The sequence below is a fragment of the Cyrtonyx montezumae genome, unplaced genomic scaffold (genome assembly GCF_038088225.1).
Source record: "Cyrtonyx montezumae isolate F1298 unplaced genomic scaffold, pur_monq_1.0 scaffold_0, whole genome shotgun sequence".
In the NCBI taxonomy this organism is placed as follows: domain Eukaryota; kingdom Metazoa; phylum Chordata; class Aves; order Galliformes; family Odontophoridae; genus Cyrtonyx; species Cyrtonyx montezumae.
Window position 1 is genome coordinate 7,411,625 of NW_027071824.1, and position 24,201 is coordinate 7,435,825.

Genomic DNA, 24,201 nt, shown 5'->3' on the forward strand with positions numbered 1-24,201 from the left:
AATTTATATAGGCAAAAAAAATACTCAACTCCAACATGGTTCTTCCTTTCCTCTAAGGTAGAAAAACCTCCAATCCTGTTCCCTATTAAACAGTTGATGTCTCAGCTTCCCCTTCTGCTTATGTATTACTAATCTACACGCAATATAATTTGTTTACCACCCACAGCAAATGAAGTAGCAAAACACAGGTAGGAAATATCATGTCAGAGCACTTGTAATTGAGAATTATTACACCATGACAGTAGACCTACTCCCGTATTCATCTCTGTCCTTTCTCCTGAGGAAGTGACAAGGAAGCCCTCAAGAGACTGCCAGTTCAGTGTATTTTCCAAGCATATTTTTATGCGTGCTCTCAGTCACAATCAGCAAAACCCATCATCTGCTACCATATATTTTCAGAAAGCACAAGCACCATTTTTCTGACAATTTATTAGGACAAAGAGGCAATATAATATGCTATTTTAAATAGCTTCCTCCTTTACCTGGATAATACATCTCAGAGAGCAGCATACAGAGCAAGGATCCCATTCAGAAGACAAGACTACAGAGGCAGCCCTGCAAATTAGGCAGAATTCAGCCAAGACAACAGCAGCACTTATGTGCAGCTGTGTCTAAAAGGAGTCTTCCACCAAGCAACCACCTATTCCTCTAGCACCCTCCCTCCCCCTTCCAACATCACCACAACATAGCACATGCCTGACCATGTTTACGCAAGAATGCACAACAACATTTTGGACCAAGTACCACACTACATTTTGGAGCATTACATAAAGCCACACACTGATGTGGATAACTCTTCTGCTGTTCAGCAGCAGCCAGGTACTTCCTCCTAACCTGCCTCCTTAAATTTTTCATTCAGGTTATTGGAACAAAATCCCATTCAGGAAGAAACCCAGAACATGCAGTGTTAATTTTGCTAGCAGCCACAGGGCACTTCTACCTCATCTTTGCCACCCATCACACTTTCACAAGCCATAATCTTGGCATGAGGAATCATTCTTCCGGTGACGTGGTGAAGCAGCTGTCTTTGTAGGTGATGGAGAAGCTGCACCAGGTAACTCAGACCCACCTTCAGCAAGCATTGGTACAGAAACCAGATGAGGCACTTTCTTCCTTCCCAGGAAACCAGCTCCTTCAAACCCTGTCTTCTTCTTGTTTTCTGCTTTGGCTTCACCCTCCTCTTCTGGTCCTCTTCTTTTGAGCTCCAATGAATTCTCTGGCAACCTGTGAATCTCTGTACTGCAACACCCACCTGCATCTGTCAGAGCAGTGCCTCGCACCTCAAGTGCTGGTGGCAGAACTGCCTTCTTCTCAGCTACACTGCCCTCAGCTGTTGACTTCCTGGCCTCTGTCTGGCTTGAATTCCCATTTACAGGGGCTGCCTTTTCCACTGGGCTTTTGCTGGGTAAGTTGAAAGCCTGGAAGTCCCGGTAACTGTGAAAGCTCTCCGTCCGCCTTGCTCGTGCCAGCAGGGGGCTTTCTCTGTATGGCCGCACAGAGCCATATGTAGCTGTTTCGTGGATAGTTTCATGATGTTGCAATTGGAGGCTTCCAAAACCAAACACACAACAACAACAAGTCAGTATAAGAACAACGTCAGCAACAGCCAGTCCTTCTGTAAGCCCTGCTCCCACTCCTCCTAGGGTAGCAATATACTCAATTCCCAAAACAACTGTTTTGAGTCCACTTACTTTACGTTCTCACAGGATACGATAAAGTGCAGACATAAACCAACAGGTATCAAGAAGTGCATGCAATTTATGATACTTGCACAACAGGTTCATGCTGCACTCAGGTCACCAAACCCGCCCTCAGCTAGCTGAAGGGCAAAACCTCTGCTGTCATTCTATAACCCACCTGGAATTAGATTCCCGCAGCCGGTTTGGCTGAACTACCGAGGTGGCCGGACTGATGTTGGGTGTGGCACAGCGGGATGTACTCAAGTCACACTGGTCAAGCAACTTCAGCAGCTCTTCCTCTGTAGGGCCGCCAACATCTGAAAGAGACAGTTCTTTAGTGCTGGAGCTCCTTCACATTAGTCACATACACATGGTAAAAGAAGAAGTGCAGAGCTGGCATAACACAACTTACTTACCTTTGTCTTCACTCTTATTAACCATGTCCATTGCTGTGGTCAAGTCCCACATCTGGATGCTGCCATTTGCATGTCCAGTGAAGAGGTAACGGCGGGGGCGGGAGCCCATCCTGCTGGACCCTTCACATTCCCGGACAGTGAAAGATGAGATGGTAGTGCAATCAACTGCCTGGATCTCACAGATTCTACAGGAAGAAAAACAAAACAATGCTTGTAGCTGGCATAGGTTAGCCAGTAAAAAGAAGTAGTATTTTGCTGGCTAACCTCTGCCAGCTGCAAGCCAAAAGTTCTTCCCCTGCATGACTGACATGACGCTCTCCTACGGTTAGTACGCTCTCCCTGCTCTGCCACCTCCCTTTTGCTTGTTTAATTTTAATAGGGAGCCTCACTACATTCAGTGTCCTCTTACAATCCACAGGGGTAAGAAATCCAAGGTTCTCAGAAGAATGACAGCAAATAGCCTATTCCAAAGCTAGGCACTCTAGGAAACTAAGCTGCAGGAAGCATATTTAGGCATATAAAAAGCAAAAAATCCAAGGGTGATAAATTTAAGGTTATCAACACACTTTTGTCTTGTGACAACTCCACTGTCTCCACCTCTCTTTCTCCCATTATTTTAGAAGGTTATATGGGGAATGAGAGGAATAAAGGCAGACTCCACATCAGAGCTTCATGTATTCTATGCAATCATGTTTTCTTTCCTTTTTTTTTTGTTATTGGTTTTGTTTTTTTTACAGCCCTTTGTATTAAGCTTTTTACAGAATAAATGGCAAAATAAGGAAGTTAACAAGATTCTCCAATACATACAAAACTGGCAGAAGTAGAAAAGCACACCAGCAATCTACATGGCTCCTTTCCTCAATTCACCTGCCAAGAGTGTTAGAGCATCAATGTTTTCTCCCAGATTTAAAGTTAAGAGGCAAGAGATATAAGAATAATAAGAAACTCAGAAGTGAGATGTACCATCTTTTCTGATCTCCTACTAATTTCCTAATATAACAGGAAAAAAAAGTAGCTGTATTTGGAAACTTTTTATCTGATGCAATGGAATAATAGCATATGATGCTGTCAAGCTGAAACAAATGATTGTATACATGATCTAAATGACACTCATTTTGGAGGGTTTTATATATACTCATATATTCAAAGGCAACTTCAAAGGAAGAGAGAGCATGTTACCCCATTGCCTTCATGGGCAGCATAATCCCTGTCACCTACAACTTCAGCATTAGTTTTTGAAATACAGCATTACTTTGGTAACGCAGAGGAGAGACAGATTCTGTATAGGCTCACAAATATTTCTTTTGTGAACTCAGGAGGTAAGCTTGAGCGTGCATCTATGAAACCACATTTTTCAAAATGTCATGTGGATTCTAGGTTAGACCATGAAGTAAAAAGCTCCATCACAGAACAGAACACAGCCAGCACTGTCAAGCACACGAGAAGTTTGCTAAATGCAACTGCAAACATCTCCATGGGATAGGAGACTCAGACACTAGAGGAGTGCTGCTTCTTTCCTACTTAAAGCCCTGAATATGGACATACCTTTTCCCAGTTGAAGACAGCCTTACAAAGAGCTTATTAGTGATGGGCACAACTTTCTGAATAAACACCTGCTGATCATCACGTTCACCAAAGGGTCCTAGAGAAAAATAAATAAATTAATTAATAAATCACTTTTTCAATGTTTTCATTTTTTTCAGCTCCCACATCCTCTTCCCCACAAAGCCATGAAGACCCAATCACTTACTTATTAGTATGATTACTGGTATTTGGAAGCATCAGGCCCTAGGAACTAAAGATGACCCATAGTTGTTAACCAGTAGTCAGAAATAGCTATCCAGGAGTAGACTTTGCAAGTACAAATCCTATGAACGTTCTCTCCTCATTTGTCTTAAAGAAATCTGTCTTCTGTAGAAATTACCATGTCAGTACAAAACCCTACATTAGATCACCATAGTAAGTACTCACTTACTTTGCAGCTTCTAGATTTCTGAAGGCCTGACTAGATTTCTTGTGATCCCTCTGTGTTCACACAGTGTCCTATTCATTTGCTAGTCCCTGTCCACAAAGGAATCTCGACAACCCAGAGACCCATATTCACAGACACAAATACCCTGAATAACTTCCTATACCAGTATGCTTGCATCATTTGCCTGTGCAGTTTTAAGGCTTCAATAAACTTTACAACTTCAGGATTTTTCTACACGTACATCATTTAGACCTAAATGAACGTAGCAAGGTTTGAATGAGTTGCAACAGTTCACTGTTCACCTGCTCTGAAAATCTTCTGTGTTTTCTGTCATTCCCTTGTTAAAGCAAAAGTGAAATGCTACACGTGCTTGCTCAAGCAAAAGGTACAGCATTTATGATCAAGTTTTTTCTCCTTTTTCCTGTAGTAAAGTGCTATAAGTGCACTCACCCTATGCAGCCTAAATGGGGAACATTTCCAGGTAAGTATTACTGATTCCCACCACCATTTCAAGGGAATAGCAGCATTTAAGAGCACGTGCTCATCAGCTGACAAGCATGTTATAACCTCTGTTAAACCTTCATGAGACCAGTTAAAGTACAGTCTTCACACATCAAATTGAAGAGGCATCTTACCTATGTCATTTCCAGAACAGTAACTACCATGACTTTCTGCTTCCTCCAGGGATAAGATTTTGAAAGATGCAAGAGGTGTTGAGCCTGGTTGAGTTGAAATCATGCCCCGGAACCGAGTCACAGTCCATGTCCGTACATGGTTGTTATCTGCACAAACTAGAAATGAAAAAGATGTACCGACAACATTTACAAGGGATGACAACTTACACTTCTTTAATATTTTCTGTATTATAGTTTCTCTAGTTTTTCAAGATAAGCGATCTCATCCCCAAGATGAGAATGTAGTCATCCAGTAACACCAAACAGTTATTTAATGTACAAATTGTTGGGAATGGCCTGTTTTCTCTTTAGTTTAATCTCTTCAGAAATTCAGAAAAACTCTTCAAACTCTTCTTCTTTGCATACAAATATGCCCTTTCCTTGTATTGAGGGTTTTGAATGAAAGATCAGTCCCCTGCCATGTCCTGGTTGCTGGACTCTGAGTGAAACAAATTCTCCCAGTGGAAGGAGAGGTTAATGTCTCTCTGGAAGCAACAAACTTTTTCATGAGTGTAAGATAGGGCAGCATAACAAAGACTGGGAGATGGCTGAGAGAAAACAAGACACAAAGAAATTTCCCTCTGAAATCATGGGAAAGCTTTTTCTACATTCCAAGAGGTGATGGTACACACTTTGCTGCAACTTAGAAGATTCTGAAAAATTGCTAAAGGAAGATGAATCCTAAGGGATTTGCCCACAGCAGAAGGACTTGGCAGTGATACATCTATTTACAAACCCTTTTATTTCCACAAACGGCAACACTGGAATAAAAGAAGTTCTCTGGAATAAAAGGAGAAGTCAGGTGTTCCAGGTCAAATAAAGCCTAAGCCTTTTGAAATGCTCAAGCCTCTGAGGAATGTTCACTTTAAGAAAGAGGATCTAAGCAAATCAAGCCCTCCAAAATCTGTCTAACTCCTTTCTATTACATATGGGAACAAAGAAGTAGTAACACATAGAAAAACTTCAGGTCAGAAATAGGGAGTTCCACCAGTGCAGACTCATACATACAAAAATATATATATATTACCTGACACAAGGTGTTTCTCTGACAGCATGATCTTTGTAACAGGACTTCGATGAACTGTGAAAGTCTGAAAGAGCTGAGGCCCAGATCCAACTGTTTCAGGGTGCTGCACAATCACTCTCACTGCTCCAGAGCTGGTGCCATATGCTATCTCGATCCAATTGCCACTTACACCTACAGCAATCAAGAACACAGTTGCTCCTATCTCCAAGTTTCCACAGTAAGGAAGGTACTTATTTTAAACACTCATTATTATTCTGTAATCAGAGAAGATGGTTTTTTTTACTTTAAAGAGTTTGTTCAGTTCCACACTGCAGATTTCTAAACTGTCTTAATAGCAGTCTTCTCTCCCTCATCCTCTCCTTTCCCCTCTGGAGGTGAAGGAAAAGATAAAGTCATTTGAAGATCTTGTTCTACATTCTAGGAGGATATTGTGGCACTTCTCATGGTGACACAGTCAATATGTGCCACGTACTTGTTTACTTCTGCCTTAGCAGGAGGCAAATGGAAGGACAGCAAGGCAAGAACAGGGAGGACTGTAGCTAAAAAGGTCACTATGATATCAATACAGATATACAATAGTTCTTTCAAGTTCCTTTGTTTTTCCCCTTCACTTAAACAGCTGCTCTGTAATTACAAAAAAGTGCACAGACAACAGCTGAACGTCACTCAGCTGAATATGAAAATGGATTTTGGTGCACTGGTAGTAAGAAGGTTAGGTAAGGCTGTGTTTCTGCCCTCCCCAGAATTCAGCACAAAGTATCTAATTGAATACAATTTATAATTTAAGTGTATATCCTGTTTGAAAGCTTTAAAGGTACATTGCACACAAGTGTTAACATACAACACATCACAGGTTACGTGTTAACGTATATTGCAGTATATACATATATGTGATTGCATATGTACCTATTTCATAGAAGCATCTAGGTTAGAAAAGACCTTATAGATCATCAAGTCCAACTGCCAATCTGACCTACCAAACCCCATCACTAAACTACATCCCCTAGCTGAGATCCACATATCTCTTGAATACCTCCAAGGACGAGGACACCAGCACTCTCTGGTCATCCTGGTCCAATGCTTGGCCGCTCTCTCCGTGAACAAGTTCTTCCTAATATTCAATCTAAACACCTCCCAGCACAACTTGAGATTGTTTCCTTATGTCCTATCACTTTTCACCTGAGAAAAGAGACCAACACTCTCCTCATAGCAACCTTCTTTAAGGCACTTGTACAGTAATGAGGTCTCCCCTCTATCACTCTTCTAAAGAAGAAATACCCTTAGTTCCCTCAGTCACCCCTTGTAATTTTTGCTTTCTAGTCCTCCACCAACTTCTTTATTCTCTGCTGCATACACTCCAGCAACTCAATATCCTTCTTACACCGAGGGGGCCAAAAGTGAAGCACAATATTTGAGGCACAGGCACATTCAGAGATCATCATTAACTTGAAGGTGACTAAAGGAAAAACACAACAAAAAAAAGCCTCACTGTTTATATGCTAGTGCTACTTTGTCTACTTCTGCCCTTCTAGCAACAACAGAAACCCCAACTGGAAAAAAAGTCTGTAATACTGAATAAACAGGGTTGTCTAAGGAACAACAATACAATACTGACTTGTTTTAGGTGTGAGGTAGACACTGAGCGCTGTTATAGCATCATTGGAGGAATCATGGTACAATTCTGTCACTAGAAGATCATTGTCCTTCATCCGCAATGGGAACTTCTGCATGTCTGTGGGTAAAAGACATTTATTTATTCCTCTGAATAGATAGTTGTTAGCTCAACAAAGCTGCTCAGTACCACTATATTTTTACTCCTTCCTGCTTCCCTTCTTACCTATATAATAGATAGAGCCATTGTTACAGCCCAGCAGCAGAAAAGATCCAGCAGTATCATAGCTTGTGATAGGTACAACATCCTGGACCTATTGTAAAAAGAAGAAATAAATCAAGTCAAACTGCTACTTCCTCCATTTTCAGACTTCTCTTTAGTATGTTTTGTTGAATACCCAAGAACAGACCAAGTACTGGTCTGAAGCTGTTCTGTGCACACTCAAATACAATAGCATTATTGGAATAATGCTGGTAGATGCTTCATTGGCTTCTCTAACAAAACAAATCTCAAGTTAGAGAGTTCAGCAGAAGCATCATAGTTGTGGAAGATCTCTATCTGTGCGATGGCACTTAGCTTAGAGGATTGCAGCTAAACCACATCTTGAAAATACAAGGGCCCAACAAACATGCAAAATGAGTGTACTTCATACTTTGTGCTATCCTTTTTCCCCCCTCTTTAACAACATTGGAGATTGCTAGACAGAGAATATGCCATTCTTGTATTTCATTGCCAGCTTCCATATATCTGCTAAAGGCTAAATCTATTCAAATAAGAAAATGAGACTGATCTAAAGAAGCAGCATAGGAGCAAAAAAAAAAAAAAAGTAAAGTCTCAGTATCTTGTGGTGAAAGTGCAATGTGCTCAACAGTTCTTTGGATCAAAAGTACATAAGGAAGCTTTCCCACCTGCAAACGTTTACAAAACCAATGAAGGTGGAAAGAAGCCATTAACAGATGCACCACATTACTCACTGCCTTGAGGAACACATTAACAACTGCAAGGGGAGGTCTGAACAAGTGGACTCACAATGCTATCAACAGCACTGTGACTGACTGGGTCAGAGAAATAGAAGACAAGGAGAGCCCTTCCTTCTGCAGCTGAGACAGGAACATCAGAGGTAATTCAAAAATTGCACCTGCTATGGATGTGAACTATTCTCTGTTTATTAGGGAAATAGAGCACCAGCATAGTCAAGCACACTGCAAAACTTATTTTGATCATAAAGCTTTCTGTATCTCCTGGATAAAGAAAAAAATAAAAATGAAGATACATGGGACATCAGCTTTTATTCCATACAATTTGCTCTTTTAGCAAATCCTGTCAAATCCCAATTGGTTGCAGACCACTATATTTTCTTATAAGAGAAGATTTGATTTTGCAAGATATCAACAGCAATTTAAATATTGTTTTCAAGATCAACCTAGCACATCCATCTCTGCTGCAGAAGCAGAGCTAACCTATGCTTATTATCTGCTGTTAGCAATGCTGTCACATAAGGGTTGAAACAGAATTTAGCCAGCAAACATAGCAGCAGACATGGCAGTCAGTGTCAGGTCTGTTTTGCCTTTTGAGATTTGCAAGGCAGTTTTTCAGTTTTTACTGCACCCAGGACTTGTACCTGAAAGACACAGATCCAGTCACATTACAAGCTTTGTTAGTCACATGAACGCTCAGCTGTGTTCTCAGATTCATACAGACTTCCTATTTAACATGCATTCTGACAGAACAAATAAAGCCAGTGCAGCCAGAAGCATTCAAATGCAAGACAAACATTGTTAAAGCACCACATATAAATCTATCAAAGAGTCTCTCATTGATAACTCCAGAGATCACTCTTTTTAAATGTTTCCTTTTTGTTTCCGGAGGTGCAGGAATTACCTATTCCCTGTGCTCATTCCCAAAATTTTCTTATTTTATATTATAATTTCTGGTGGGTTTTTGGGTTTTTTTTTTTTCCCCAAATGTACACACATGAAATTTTTACTCCAAGACTTACCAGGTCCTTTCATCTGACCATCTAAAAGGCTTGCTTGATAGTAGCACTAAACATCACTCCATAATATGCACTTCACACTTGCCTTTAGATTTTTAGTTCTTTTGACTAAAAAGACAGATTATTATAATTGATTCAGGGAATCAGACTGAACATACCTGCCAGTGCTGTGTCACAGCATTCCACACTCCTACTTTCCCTGTATGACTTGTAGCCACCAACTGGTTGCCAATGAAGAAGAGAGCATCCACAGGGACTCCAAGACTGAAAACTCCTATTCAACCAACAGACAGTTCCATTAAATTAAATGGCAGTATGACATCATGACAGTATTTCTGCGTTTGATTGGACTTCATATGAAGAAAAACACAAACAGAAGTTGTCTTAAAACCCATTTTGGAAACTAGATATACTGAACAGCCTCCCATTTATTTTCATGTAAACTACAACAAATACAAAAAGCACAGTAACAGAAAAAATTCTCTGCCACAAAACACTATTTTTCAACATAGTCACCAGGACTGATGAAAATCCAGACTAGAATGTGTGTGGTGGGACACTCCAGGCAAGATCATACAGTTAATGATCTTCAAACTAGTATGGGGTCTGGCACTACATTGTTGCAAGAGATTGGCTGTTTTCTCCAGCCTGACTCTGGAAATCCCAGCCTTCATCTTAGTGTCACAAGGTAGCAGTCAGAGTTGATGGTTTGGTTGGGTTCCAAGAAATCCAAAAGGATCATCCCTTTCATATCCTAAAAGACAGTGCACATCAGTTTACTTACTGAGGACTGCATCTTGACTTTTTCCTTTGATTCACATGCTGCCAGCCCATGAACTACCATTTTGATTCCAGCTCAAAGTAGTGACACCATGTCTCGCCACCAGTAATGAAGCTGTGCAGGAAACTGTCACTTTCAGCCTTATATTGTAAACCTAATGAGGCTTATAGTACCACTCCTAACCAAGAAGCGACCCTCTGTCACACCTCAGAAAGGAACCTCAGGAAACTCAATACATACTTATGTTCTAATTACGATGCTAAACTGTTTTCCAAGGCACAGTACAATCATTTGATGCAGATAAGATTTAGCAGTACAGGGCACGTGAGAAGAGCAATAATAAAAAAAAAAAACACAGAAACAACTAGAATTGATTACTTCAGAGTAGGATGAGGTTCAAGGAAATCAAGGAAGACAGCTTGAAGGGTCTGGAGGAATTTGAAGTGTCAGTCCTGCTTAGGCTCAACAATCTTGAGAACCATCCACAGGGGAGACAATACTATATGTAATGACAGGCTCTTCTCTTAAGGGTCTCTCTCAGTAAGATACTGCTTACAGCAGCAATCCAGCAGCAGTGTCTTATGGAAGTAATACTGAAAGGAAGGAATGCTCTCCAGGAGAGCTCTATCACGAAGATGCCAATCCACACAATTTTCTGTGGATGGTGTTACCAGGCTACAAAGACTACTTTCTTTCACAAGATTATAGCAATGTACTCTAACACAAAAAAGGATTGTAAGCATTTGCCACTATAAGAAAGCAAGACAGTTACATTAAATTATTACTATATTTAAATAGAAGTATATATTTAGGTGCTTTAGACCAAGCAGCATGACCTATTATCCAGAAGAGGAACAACACATTCTGATCAGTGTTAGTCAGAAGAAAGATTCAACCCTATGAGCACTTACTCTGTCAGGTTTCCCCCGACAAGGAGAAAGCAAGAGGAACAGCACAGTTTGTTTGGCAAAACTAATTCCCTTTTTTTTCCTTTTTGCCATCTTCAGTCATAGTTTAAGTTATCATTATGAAAGCTAAAAATTGCCTGTTCATCTTTAAAGTAAGGTCTATATTTCAACTAAAGGCACATGTACCAGAATATAAATTTCACAGAATTGTAGGGGTCAGAAGTGACCTTGGGAGATTACCTAAATCTACCCCTAATGCTAAAGGGAGTTCCCTAGAGTGGGTTGCACAGGAAAGTGTCCAGGAGGATTCTGAACATCTCCAGAGGAGACTCCACAATCTCCTGGAGCAGCCTGTTCCTGTGCACCATCACCTCCAAGCAAAGAAGTTTTTCCCATGTTCAGATGGAACCTCTCACGTTTCAGTTTGTGCCCACTGTCCCTTGTCCTATAGCTGGGCATCACCAAAAGAGTCTGACCCCATCTTCCCTCCCTTCAGATATTTGCATTGATAAGTTCCCCAGTCTCAGTCTTTTTCTCTCCAGGTTGAATAGTTCCAGATACCTCAGAATTTCATCTGAAGAGATGCTCCAGGTCCCTAATCATCTTTGTGGCCCTCTGTCTGACTCTCTCCAGTAGCTCCCTGTCTGTCTTGGAGGAGACCAAAACTGCACACAGTACTCCAAGATGGGGCCTCACCAGTGCAGAGGGGGAGGATAACCACTTTCAACCCACAGGCCACGCTCTTCTTAATGAGTTCCAGGATACAGTTGGCTTTTTTGGCCACAAGGGCACAGTGCTGGCTCATAGTCAATTAATTTAGTCATTTTCATCTCATTGAAAATGAAATTCTCATTATTTAAACTATGAAGATGCATTTAAATCAAATTATTTGAGCAGTTTCAGAGAACTGTTCACATACAGAGACTGGCACCATGCTTTGTTAACAAAATCAATCTGCAGAAAAAGCACTGGAATGACAGTGACAGTTCAAACACCAGTATTATGCTAAAGGAAATCCCTAATATTCCCTTCACTGCCACTCAAACTTGTCCTGTATTTGATCAACAGTGGTTCATACATGCCATCAGATCAATACCAAGGAACGTTTACTTCTAAAAGATCTCTTCTTGCTGTTTCAAACCCTCCCTAACTGCGTGTCCTTCAGCATCAGTGAGTGGAACCAGAAATTCCTGTATGCTTAGGTCAGTACAGAGTACATTCTCCTTACCTAGATATCAAGTTATATAAAGAACTAATTGTCGTCTTCTAACCATCATTTATTAAGTATATTTAACAGAGACCTGAAATCTTTTCATCATCTCTGTCTAAAAAATATGACTTCAATAATTAAAAGGCAAGAAAAAAGCAGAATCCCTCAGTATCTAGCTTTCCACCTCAATAGCTTTATTCCCTTACGCTGTGGCCTATATTCAACTGCAAGTCCTCTAAAGAAGTTTACCTCTGGTTTGCATCTCCACACTAAAATTCAAACTGAACAGTAAGCAGTCAGTAACCATTCAGTAAGCAGATCACTTGGTATTCATGTTTTGATTTTTTAGAAAAGACTCCTCTAGCATAACAAAAAATAAAGTTAATGACCATGGTCTAACAGGAGGCTTGATTTGTCAGTTTTTGAAAATACATAGCTGAAAATAAGTTTGCAAACTACATTCTGGTTAAACATAACAAACAAGCAATTACCGATTTCACTGCCACTACCACCATCTTGAATGCTCCACAAGATTATGCTACTCTCTGAGGCAACTGCAACCATCTTATCCTTGTCTCCATGAGGTCCTCCAACCACCTTCGCATTGAGAGCCACACGCTCAATTGTCCAGTCCAGATAGGGACTCGTGAACACCTGCTGCCACCCAGATGATTCTTTGATTCTGAAAGAGCAAAGGCAACAGGGAGAAGAGGTTAAAGATAAACAACTCTGTCTAAACCTGACCCAGTGTGGATGATCCAGGCTTACTGGTTAAGCTACAAAACAACAGTTAAAATTCCAATTAAGCACTACAGAAGAACTGCATTTTCCTTAAATCTGATAACATATATTATTACACTGCTTTGTAGCTACTAGAACCCTAAGCTGGTACTTTCCTCATATTAGCACATCTAATACATAAGTTAAAAGACCAAGCCACAAGCTTAGTCCAAATATCAGAGAATAAATTTGAGTATAAGAAGCTTGAAGAACCTCATTGATTTCCAGTGGCAAATGAAAATGATGTCATGCAAGATACTCAATTATGCCTTGACATAAAACTGTACTATTCCGTCACACTTTGTGTTTATGATATATGGTTAAAAAAAAAAAACAAACAACCCTATACAATAAGCTTTATTTTCAGAAAAATCATTTGCCCATTTATCTCAAAAGCTGATGATCCCAAAAGAGCACAACTTACTGATCTAATTTCAGGCAATTATCTTGATATTTCCCAGCTGAACTAGAGCATGCTGAATCTCAGCATTCAAATTACATAAACGTTAACATCTCTAATAACTTGCCTATAGTTTCACTTTTAATGCTGCGCCCTGCCCAGTACATAAATTGTACTGCAGCAACTTAAGGTTTTTTTGTCTTTTTTTTTTTTTTTTTTTACAATACATTGTGCTTTGCTGCAACTTTTTACTAACTATACAATAACATCTGTTACAAACAGCCAAGAAGAAACTGACAAGAACTAAACATGTGATTGCATTTCTTAGAGCATAAAGTTTACTGTCCAGTCTACTACAAATTACCGCTTACTGTAGAACGGATTCTGGCTAGGATTCAGTTGTTCCCCTTACATTAAAATAGCTCTAACATGAATCTTGAAAATTGTATCATTCAACTGCAGCACAGTAGTATAAGCAATCTATATTTAAATTTGAGGGTAGAGGTAAGCAGCTTTGAGTATAAACAACAGATACTCAAAAGTCCAGGCAAATTCAAATATAAGCTGTAAGAAACTGACAGGTACTCAGCTATACCAGAAAGGGGAAAAACTACTACAAAAAGCTGTACAGGAACAGAAAGGAAGAAGAAAAATATCTCCATGATAGAGTTCCATCAAGTTCCAGAGGAAAAACTAGTCCATCTGGACAAGACTTAACTACAAGAAAGAGCAGCATTTTAAACTCGTGCCCTCTTTCAGCAACCATTCAAGTCTGACAGTTTAACAGTAATAAGTCTCACTAACTAGATGATGAAAAAACTACCAAGCAGAAAGGAAGCAAAAGTTCTTCACTTGAGTGAGCCAGTATACAAGGAAAATAGTTAAACAGCAGCAAATTATGGCTTAATCCTAACAACACTCAGAAATAGGCTGTTCACATTGCACTTCATACTTTCCCTTCTGTTTCTGAACCTCACTATGACAGCAGTGATGAGTTCTTATTAGCAGGAGTTCTATCATCCACTGAAGAGATGCCATTTCAAATGAAGACTACTGAAACTGTTGTCAAACCCATGCACTGGGTAGAAACTTTAAAACATGCTTTAAAACCAGTACCATTTGCCATGAGTCAGTTCCTACAAGATTTTGCAGTGACATCACAAATTCTACTGAGCCAGAATGGCAAATCATATTTACAAAATCACACTGAATACACAAAATTTACTGTCATTTCAGGGTAATTTGCTACCATGTAGCAAAGCAAGAAGGCTATTGTATTTCTTTTACATTTCTGTAGTCTGACAAGTAACTACATTCATACCTGTAGCAAACAGCAAAATGGGCATAGGCAGCCACTATCCAATTGTGGTGGCCAGCTACTATTAGAACTTTCCGTGGGTCCACGGGAAATCCTGAAAACACCAAGAAGGTAAAGTCAGTCACATGACAGATAACTAAAGAGAAGATGAGCAGAGACATCTAGAAAACGATAGGATTCTCTACAAGGATATTCAAAAGAAACTTTGTTAATTAAGTTAAAAGAAATATTTCAGTCATTCCAGTTGTTGATCGTGAGAATCCTTACAACTACCAGAGTTCGTACCAAGAAGGAAGACATGTAATCTCAGCATCCACAATGAAAAGTGTTTATGTAACAAAGAGAGTAAATTAAGTACAAAGAGACAGATATACGGCCCAATTCCTTGAAAACAGTCTTAAAGTCTGATAAACTGGAAAAAAAAATTGGGGATTGCAACCAAGTAAGAAACAATGCCCTCTTTTGTAAAGGTTCCACCTAAACAGCTGATGCAACCCTGTATCAGTTACAGACTGGTGAAATTTACAGTATCTTGGAATACCAGTAACTCCTATTTCCGATAGGAAACTGAATTAAGTTTGGCAAAAGCACTGAAAATAATTATGCTGTTTCCGTGAGGTAGCTCAGCTTTCACACACTATAAAGAAAAGGCCTAAAGACTGCATCTTCTATCTCCCTTTTCCCAAGACCACCCTCTTCCAAATTTGCAGCAACTCAAGAGGCTTATTTTAATATTACTCGTGTTTACATTCAACCTTTACCATATTCAAAATCTCCCTAACACTGCTACAGTTGCCATATTTCTGTTATAATTGTGTAAATTCTAAGAACATAATTCTGCTTATGAAGCCAACAGCTGGAAAACAATAATTCAATCCTACCTTGGTTACAGTTTTTAAATATTTTATATGGAAAATACCCAATGTAGTCAAACTACTATATTTACACTAAATACTCCTGACTCCTGCAGGGAGAGAGATACCAGGAAAAAGAAACGAGGGCAAGAGCAAGAAGGAGATTCACAGTCCAAAAAAAAAAAAAAAAAAAAAGACAAAAGTGACACTGGCCTGTCAGTATTTTCGTGTGACTTCCAGTACAGCATAAGGCATTTATCTAAACAGTCATACTAAGACTGCATGAAGAACTTTGATTTGCCTTCCTTCTCAGTCTACTGCCTTGACTGTGCAACAATGAGCCTTAAATACTACACAGGGAGGAGTGTTCAAGTAACTGTTCAACAATTTAAGATCAGGCAAACAAACAAAAGACCGAATCAAAAATAACCACACAGTTCTCATCAGAAAATAAAATTTTCTTTTGCTTTAGTTTTGAGACATCCCTCACCTAGCCTGACTGTACCTTCTCCAGTACCAGCAAGTGTAGGTTGGACACCACCTCCATGAATATCATTCTCAGAGCAGTTTTGACCAGTTCTAATATCAGTTGGTGGCCCAGCAGCATTATTTATTTTGCGACTGGGAATGCCTGTAATAGAGAAGAGATGTTTTGCCCCATTCCATAAATTTCAGCAATATAGCATATTTGCTTTCAAAATACATAATTAATGTTTGTTTATATTAATCCAAAGTCTAATCGATCACCTGTAAGAATTAGGCCATATCCCAACACTGAAATAGAACATTTCTGCTCTCTACTTAGATGCTCACAAGAATTTTAAAAACTATCTTCAGAAAAATGTGAACAAAACTTGTGGCCCAGTCTTCAGGTTGGGCATGAAACACACAAAATCTGTTCATCTCTACAGAGAAGTAGAAATCTAAAACATACAAATCATTAAGGGAAGCTCATTTGTCATCTACTGACACAGGGAGTATAAAATAACTGCATTATCAGAAAGAAAAGAGCACTTTCCACCAATAACAATTAACCAAAACATACCTGAAGAACCTCTACTCTGGCCTACTACTGAACAGAGTTTGTTTAGTACTAACATGGCACCCTCCCATCAGTACTCTAAATTTGTCATTTCATATAGCATAACAATATGTCTTACTTTTCAGTCAGAACTGTGTTCAGTTTAACCACTTAGCTTTAACCTTCCCATAGGAAAGCCCTTTCTGGACAGTTTGATTGCTAATTGCCCCCCACATACAGTTGCAATAAGGAGCTCAACATAACACCAAAAAGGAAAAATACCTGGAGGAGGCAGGTAGCCATGAAACAAGACACTGCCACACGATGAGCGTTCCAGTTCTTCACACAGAAGCAATCTCCTGACTGAGGGGGGAAAAATACACCATGATCATAGATCTCACTTCCCAGGAAACATGACATAATTTCAAATAACCTTCTGTATCAGTAAGTTTCAAAACCTATACAGTTGCAACTACTAAGGATTTGTAATTGATTCAAAGATGATTTGACCTCACAATAAAATAAAGTTAAATTAAATTACCTAGAGGAGTGATTCCATAGAATTCAGCTTCATGTCTGAGAACATTAATACTCACCCCCCTAACAAAAAACAAAAGAAACAACAAAGGTCATACTAAGATAACACCTTTGAAACACTATAATGTGATAGAAAGCACAGCAATAACAGCAGGGTAGCAAATTCCTAGGCTGCAGGAAGTGAGAATAAAGTGAGAATAAGCCCAAACTCAGCAGCCAAAGACAGAAACAAAGGAAAAAAAATCTGCTTACCCCTAACAAAGGACTCAGGTAGGCAAGGATCTCCACAAAGATACCCTTGCCTCCACTTCCAACCCTTATATTAGGTCTGGGAAGGGGTGGCTCCTGGCTCCACCAGGTGCAGCTACTCAGGTACATTGCATGCACCTGAACTCCCCTGGGCTGGCCTTGCCTTCCCACCAGGAGCTCAATCACTGCTTCAAGCCATGACTGAGCATTTCCACTATGATGTTGAATATAAATTATCTGCATACAACTAAAGTTAAGATGGTGAGAACGCAAAGCTGTCTGACAGTTTTGACAATCACCACCAAATACTTTTTAGGTGTTTGAAATCTCTTTGAGATTTCAATGTGATCTTAACCCTAATGGTCTTTCATAAGGACAGAGAAATAGAGGCACTGCCAGAAGTGGTCTAAACTATAAGAAGCCACTAACAAAAAAATAACACTCCTGTGTCTTCCTCTAACATGTTACATACTCACACATAGCCCCAGTGTAGACAAGGGCCCAGGTTTATAAGGAAGCTGAGTCTATTACTAGACATCCAGCTGAGTAAGGCTGTTTTTCATATGGAACTGTTCAATTTCTGATGAATATGAGCCAATTAAGTTTTAGTTAAAATAATTATAATCTCTTACCTTAAGTCTAACTCCTTTGTGCGAAGAAAATTTAAAATGGGTGCAAATGCTGTTGGATCTCTATCAATAAATATCTGTAAGGAAATATTGTTGTACTTTTAGCATTATTATGGAGCAACTGTCAACATGCTTTCTTGTGCTAGGTGTGGGAAAGACGAGTTGAAGATGGTGCAGCCAACACACATAATCCAAAGTTTTTGGACAACATCTCTGTTCTAATCATTTTTCTACCTTGCACTACTTCAAGGATCTTTAAGACATATATACAAACACTGATGGCAGTTCAAAAAAGTAAAAAAAAAAAAAAAAAAGACAAAAAACGAACCCCACCAAAACACCCACAAACCTATTAAGTTCTAGAGACTTCAAAACATCAGTGGGTACTCAGACTTCATAATGTGTTCAAAATTCAGTAGATGTAATAAAATCTGAAGATTTTAGAGTGCTTTTACTACAACTACCTCTACACTTGCAGAAAAGTACTTGTGTGTGTTACCTTTCAACATTGTTGCAACTAGTGTTCAATTTAAGAATAACACATACACAAAAGGCCATTTTGCTACCTTTGCCAACCTAAGCTATAATTCCAGGTCAAGATTGTTCAGCTACCTATGCAACAGTTACCTAAGGAAAATTATCCATCCCCCTGCAATACAGCAGTTAGCAGATCTTCAGTTGAAAATAAATAAATAAATACTGCTGCTGTTTTTGCACTGTATGTGCAATGCAGAATGAACATAAAACCACACACACTGCTCCTGTTTCATTTATCTCTGAATGAAGATTAGAACCAAGAAATCCAAAGATGTCACCAACTTTCCTGAAAATTGGGCAGCATGATACACAAACAGTTAGACCTACACAATCTTATCTGTCCTAGTCAGAATGAACAGGAAAGAAGAAAATGCTGTTTTTTGATATTTTAAATCTTCACCAGATGTGACCAGAACAAATACTCCCTGTCATTCTCCCATACAATAGCACAAGCATTGCAGTAAGCAGGCTTTGAAATTATAAAAGAGCTGATGGCAGACTTTGTATTGAAGCTCTGCTCTTTGTAACAAAAGACAAGCTAAACACGTGATGATATTTACGAGCGATTGCAAGTCCCCTACTGTCCTCCTACTCAAATGACCAAGAAAATGCTGTAAAATACTGAAACAAGTTTTTAAAAATCTATGAATGTGAATGCTTTTTATTACTGTTTATTACTCACAGCACCAGTTTCATCCTTCAGTGTTGAAATTCTTCCACTCAGCAAACTAAAATAAAGGAAACCACTGTTAGATGTAACCAAGGAACATACTAACACGAATGCAACTTAAGTTTAACCTGAATTTGCTCTATTTATGTGGTTTAGGTTGCATTTTCTTAAAACAGTGTAGCTGAGCTAACAAAAAACTGCCTAGGTAAGGGAAAATACTAGGAGGGAGGCTGATGAGACCACACAGAGCATTTTCCTTGAGCAAAGGAACTGTGCATGCACACCTAAGGAAAGGCTAAAACTGGCACAGCCACTTCTCAGATTCCTACCGAGAACAAACACAAGCCTGAAAGGATGACAAACTTTTCTGAGGCACCCAGAGGGTTGTGAAGTTTGTTACAACCAAGGAAATCAGTAAAAGCAGCTGAAAAGAAAAAATAAACAATCCATTCTGCACATGGTTACTGCGCAGGAGTGGGATGGATGAGTTTTACGCTCTTTTACTTTAAACTCTCCCGTCAGATGAAAGTCTTCTTGTTCCAAATTAGTAGAAAAGACCATCAAACCTCATTTTAGAGGAAAAAAAAAAAAACATAAAAAAGCAAACTCACTAACATCCCAACTGACACTGGATGGCAATTAGCTCAGAGATTTTTCAGTACTGAAGGATATCCAGGGTAACCTCCTTTGATTATACTACATTTAGCATAGAGAGACTGGGTGAACAGCAAAGGACTCCTTTCCTGTGCCTCTCTTTCCACAACTCTGAAAAGATGACATCTCTCTGGCTCTCCATTTATCTGAATACTTCTAACAGAAGCAAGTAATGCTGCCTGTCCACCCCAGATGCTGGGCTTTTATTTTGAAGCAAGTCTAGAGTATAAAAATCTAATGCAAGAAAGCAAAACTGCAAGACTTAGGGTTTTTTTTAATGTGTTTGGAATTAATTGGGATGGTAGACATACAGTAACTACAGCAGAGAATCACTAGAGTATAAACAGTAAGCAGCACAACCTATAGAAGTAGTCATAGTAGCAAGTTAAAAGGTTACCAACAAGATACTCAATAATCCTATGGATCCTGCAGCACAAGACAAAACTTTTACTTGGCTTGGGGAACAGCAATAATTCAAGGAACATTAAAGATAGTGCTATTATGTATGGTCAATGAAATCACAAATGGCATTATAACAATGGAGTCAGTCACACCTCCCTTTCCTGCAGATCTGTACTCACATTTCCAGGACAGTCCATCTAAAGAGTGACAACTCTTCAGCACAAGTAAGCTGCCACATCATCATTCAAGATGGAAAAAGCATTTTGGGCACCAGCTTATTTCAGATTAACTCATCCTATTGCTTGTAATTGGGAAAAAGCAGTAAGGAATAAAAACATATTTATGGCAAAAATTAGCTGTTATAGATACCTGGAAAAAAAGGAGTCTGGAATCCACATCAGTGTTTGTCTTGAAGTGCTGAACCTAGGAGACCACAGTTACAAGTTAAGAGTCAGACGTAAAACTGGAATTACTCTACTTTGCCAAATTCTTTGACATGTCCGACAAAGCTGATACAAATTAATTGATGATCTCAAACTTCTGAAACATGCCTACACATAGAGGTTGCAATTTCTTTGCATAGATTTTCTCTGAACTCCTGCTTCATGCTTAGAGACTCGAGAGCAACATTTGCTATGTTCGTAACACACTGCCCCAAACATTCTTTGGTTCTCATACTTTGTCAACATCAATGCTTTAAAAATAAACCAACAAAGCCACAGATGTGCACACACAAGCTCATACAAAAAGCCAGAAAATAAGCATATCAACAGTGCACCACATTTGCCATTAACTGCATGTTAACCTCATTTAGGAGTCAAAGTGTGCAAAAGACTACAGTAAGATTCAATGTTTTATAGTAACAAGTTAATATTTTACAGTTTTAATTATCTGTAGCTTTCCTTCGGCCCTCTTAGAAACCCACAGTGCCACGTTAGTAGTTAAAAGTGAGAAAATATTTATACTGAATCATAACAATATTACAAAATAATAAAAATTACAGTGTCACTTATGCCAGACAGTATTTTACATAATAAATACCTGTAAATTTCTTATATTTTTTTTTATTTATTTAACACAAAGAAAGATAACTGGACTGGCAGCTTGGAAAATGAATTAATGCTCAACACCATCTATCTGCTTGTCCATAGCCTCTTAGCAGTATTACTACTAAGAAACCTTGGGTGGTGCCATTGATAATGGGAATTTAACAAGGAGTTGCAAAGATCAAATTCCACAACTTTCTTTACAGTTTAAAAGATTTTTAGAATACAAGTACTTAAACACAATTTATACACTTTTCACTGCCAGTATTTTCCTGTTTTCTTGGGAAAAAGTAAACAAAAAGCATTTCTTTACATTGTTTAAGAGTAAGAAGTATAAATACTATGAGGAACTGGCACCCATTCTGCACAGAACACGGACTGTGCAGCTCCTCACTGCAAGCATTACAATGGCAAATCTGTTTTTAACAGAAAACCTACAGTATCAGTGTTCTAAGCACAAACACACACATCTTTTCTACAAAAGAAGAATCAAAACTTTAAACAGAAAGAGACTTCTAAGTATAGTTTCTCATTGCGGACTCACTAGGGAGCAGTTTTTATCACAGTAAAATTGCCTGTCTCTATTTCCAGTGTAGGGTACGATTCATTTAACCATATTGCAGTATGTACATAACTGAAAGTAACCCATGATTCATTTAACTGTGTATGTGCATAATGGAAAGTAATCTGCTGCATCAATTACATCCAGGATTAAACCAGACACCACTTGTGTCAAAAGGGACAGATGCAACATCCCCCAGTAAACCCGCTTAAAAGTCTTCAAAAACTGAAGACTTAACTGTCTGACACTTTAAAGCTTTCAGTTATTTTTGTGTTTGGGGTGGGGAGGAACCACAAAACAAAAGGACACAAAGACTTATAGTTTCCCAGGAAAGCACATACAGGAAAAAAAATAGTATAGAGAACAGTACGGAAAATATACTAGAAACATAGCTAGCTAGTATTTTCTATGACACTCAGTGGGAAACACTAAGTTAATTCTGAAGCAATAAGGAAAACTGATTTGACCATAAAAACATTCAAAATTGGTGAACAAAGAAAAGGGAAATTAGGTAAACAGTGTGCAATATCCTCCAATAATCTGAAGCACATGGCAGCCTACTGTTATCTCAAAGAATAACCCAGGCAAATCGAAACAGACACATTTAACGGTCCAATGTAATGCAGCCATTTTCATAGTGTATTGCACTTGTAGAGTTAATAAGTGAAGGGAGGTAAAGGGTCAGAGAAATCATCAAACTTTTTACGATAATTTCTGTGATTGCTATCTTGCAAGAGGCTTGCACTCCTGGCTAATGAATCCACAAAAGCCAAGACCACAGCTGTTGGAGCAGTCACACGTGGCAGAGAGGCTCTGGCATTCCCTAAGCAGGGAGAATCTCACATCAAAACACAGGAACTCTGCTCAGCTGGGTCTCTGTACTAGATCACCCACATCAGACAGCTTTCCAAAGAAAAATAAGAGTCTCAGGTTTCTAATACGGACTACAGGAACCAGTGAAGAGGAAAGAAGAAATGTGTACTCTGCTCCTGTACCCTCCAGATCATCAACCCTTGCACAGAAGGTTGTTACAATGGCCTACTGTCTACCTTTTGACAGGTAAATGCCTACATATACGTTCCCTGCTGCTTAAATCCTGAAGGTACTTGTTCTAGAATCTAGAACTCTTCAATTAAAAAATTTAATATGTATATTTGTAAGTAAGAACAATTTAAAAGTATGAGACTGAAGTGTCTTTGTGATTCCACTTGTGATTAAAAATAATGAACTGGCCTATAATTCCAGTGACTGAGTTCAATGAAGTACCTTATTCAGCGTAACATGAAACCTGGTCCAAACCAGCATTAAAGTTATCCTGACAGCATCACAACAGATGAGTTTTGCCTGACTAATTCTCAAGCAGCTTCTTGTGGCAGAACCAGGACCTGAGTGTCTTACACTCTGCACCCTCCTTTAGGAAGGGCTTCAGCACGTTATTTAAAAAGCAAGCCTGTCTTCCGAGTAATGTAAAGGTATTATACTTAAGATGTAATTCCTACTGATCAGAGTCGGTTTTACACTGCGTGCAGACTCGGGGAGCCACGTTCCTTCAGCTCCCACCGCCTCCCGTGATCCACACGATGTCACGCCTACACATTCTGACAGGAACACTTGCACCATTTATCACTCCGATTTACGTTTACGTTTTACAACTCAGCCCTCCATTCACGGCCATACCGCGTCAGTCCGCTCTCCCCGAGCCGCCCCCAAGCCCCCTGGCCCCGGCAGCCCTGCTGGGCGATCCACGTTTCGGGCGCCCAGCCGCTGCACCCCTCCCAGGGCACGGGGCTCCCAGCACATCGGCTCCGCCGCCCGCCTCACCTGGTGCCGCCCACGTTGAGCTGGACGATCTCCCCGCTCCCGGCGCCGGCGAAGCCTCCGCCGTTCCCCGCCATCTTTCCCGCCGCCCGCTCCAGCCGGCGCCCGCCGCCGCCTCCCGCCGCCGGATCCTCGGGGTCGGGGCGAGGCGGAGGAGCGGGAGGCGGCGGATGGGGCGGCGGCCCCGCGCAGGGCGCTGAGCCCAGGGCAGGCTCCGCGTCCGCCCGGCTTCGGCCTCCCGGCGCTCAGGCCCCGCCAGGCCGCGCCGCCTCCCTCGGCCGAGCGGGACGAGCCATGGCAACGCGGCGGCGCTCGGGGAGGGGTCGGGGCGGGACGAACCGATCGCGGAACCGGGCAGGGGACGGACAGGCGGCGATCGCCGCGCCGGCTGGGGGCAGTGCAGGTGAGCGGTGCAGCCCGGCCCGGCCCTGCCCTGCCCTGCCCTGCCC

The 24,201-nt window shown here is 40.1% G+C and overlaps 1 protein-coding gene across 2 annotated transcripts; it reads right to left on the minus strand.

Moving 5' to 3' along the window:
* Positions 1–414: 414 nt before the first annotated feature.
* Positions 415–24,184, minus strand: KCTD3 (potassium channel tetramerization domain containing 3). Of its 2 annotated transcripts, none has more exons than XM_065745757.1 (18): positions 23,756–24,184; positions 20,696–20,749; positions 19,283–19,328; positions 18,067–18,140; positions 17,190–17,248; positions 16,931–17,011; positions 16,133–16,258; positions 14,777–14,867; positions 12,767–12,957; positions 9,535–9,650; positions 7,606–7,693; positions 7,384–7,500; positions 5,769–5,939; positions 4,703–4,858; positions 3,641–3,737; positions 2,096–2,280; positions 1,858–1,996; positions 415–1,548 (listed from the first exon to the last, which is right to left on the minus strand). In XM_065745757.1, the coding sequence occupies exons 1-18, from the start codon at positions 23,827–23,829 to the stop codon at positions 966–968; spliced, it is 2,448 nt and encodes an 815-aa protein (XP_065601829.1). In that variant the 5' UTR covers positions 23,830–24,184; the 3' UTR covers positions 415–965. The 2 variants fall into 2 exon arrangements, with proteins under 2 accessions (XP_065601829.1, XP_065601753.1); XM_065745681.1 differs by having other exon boundaries at positions 16,118–16,258.
* Positions 24,185–24,201: the final 17 nt, after the last annotated feature.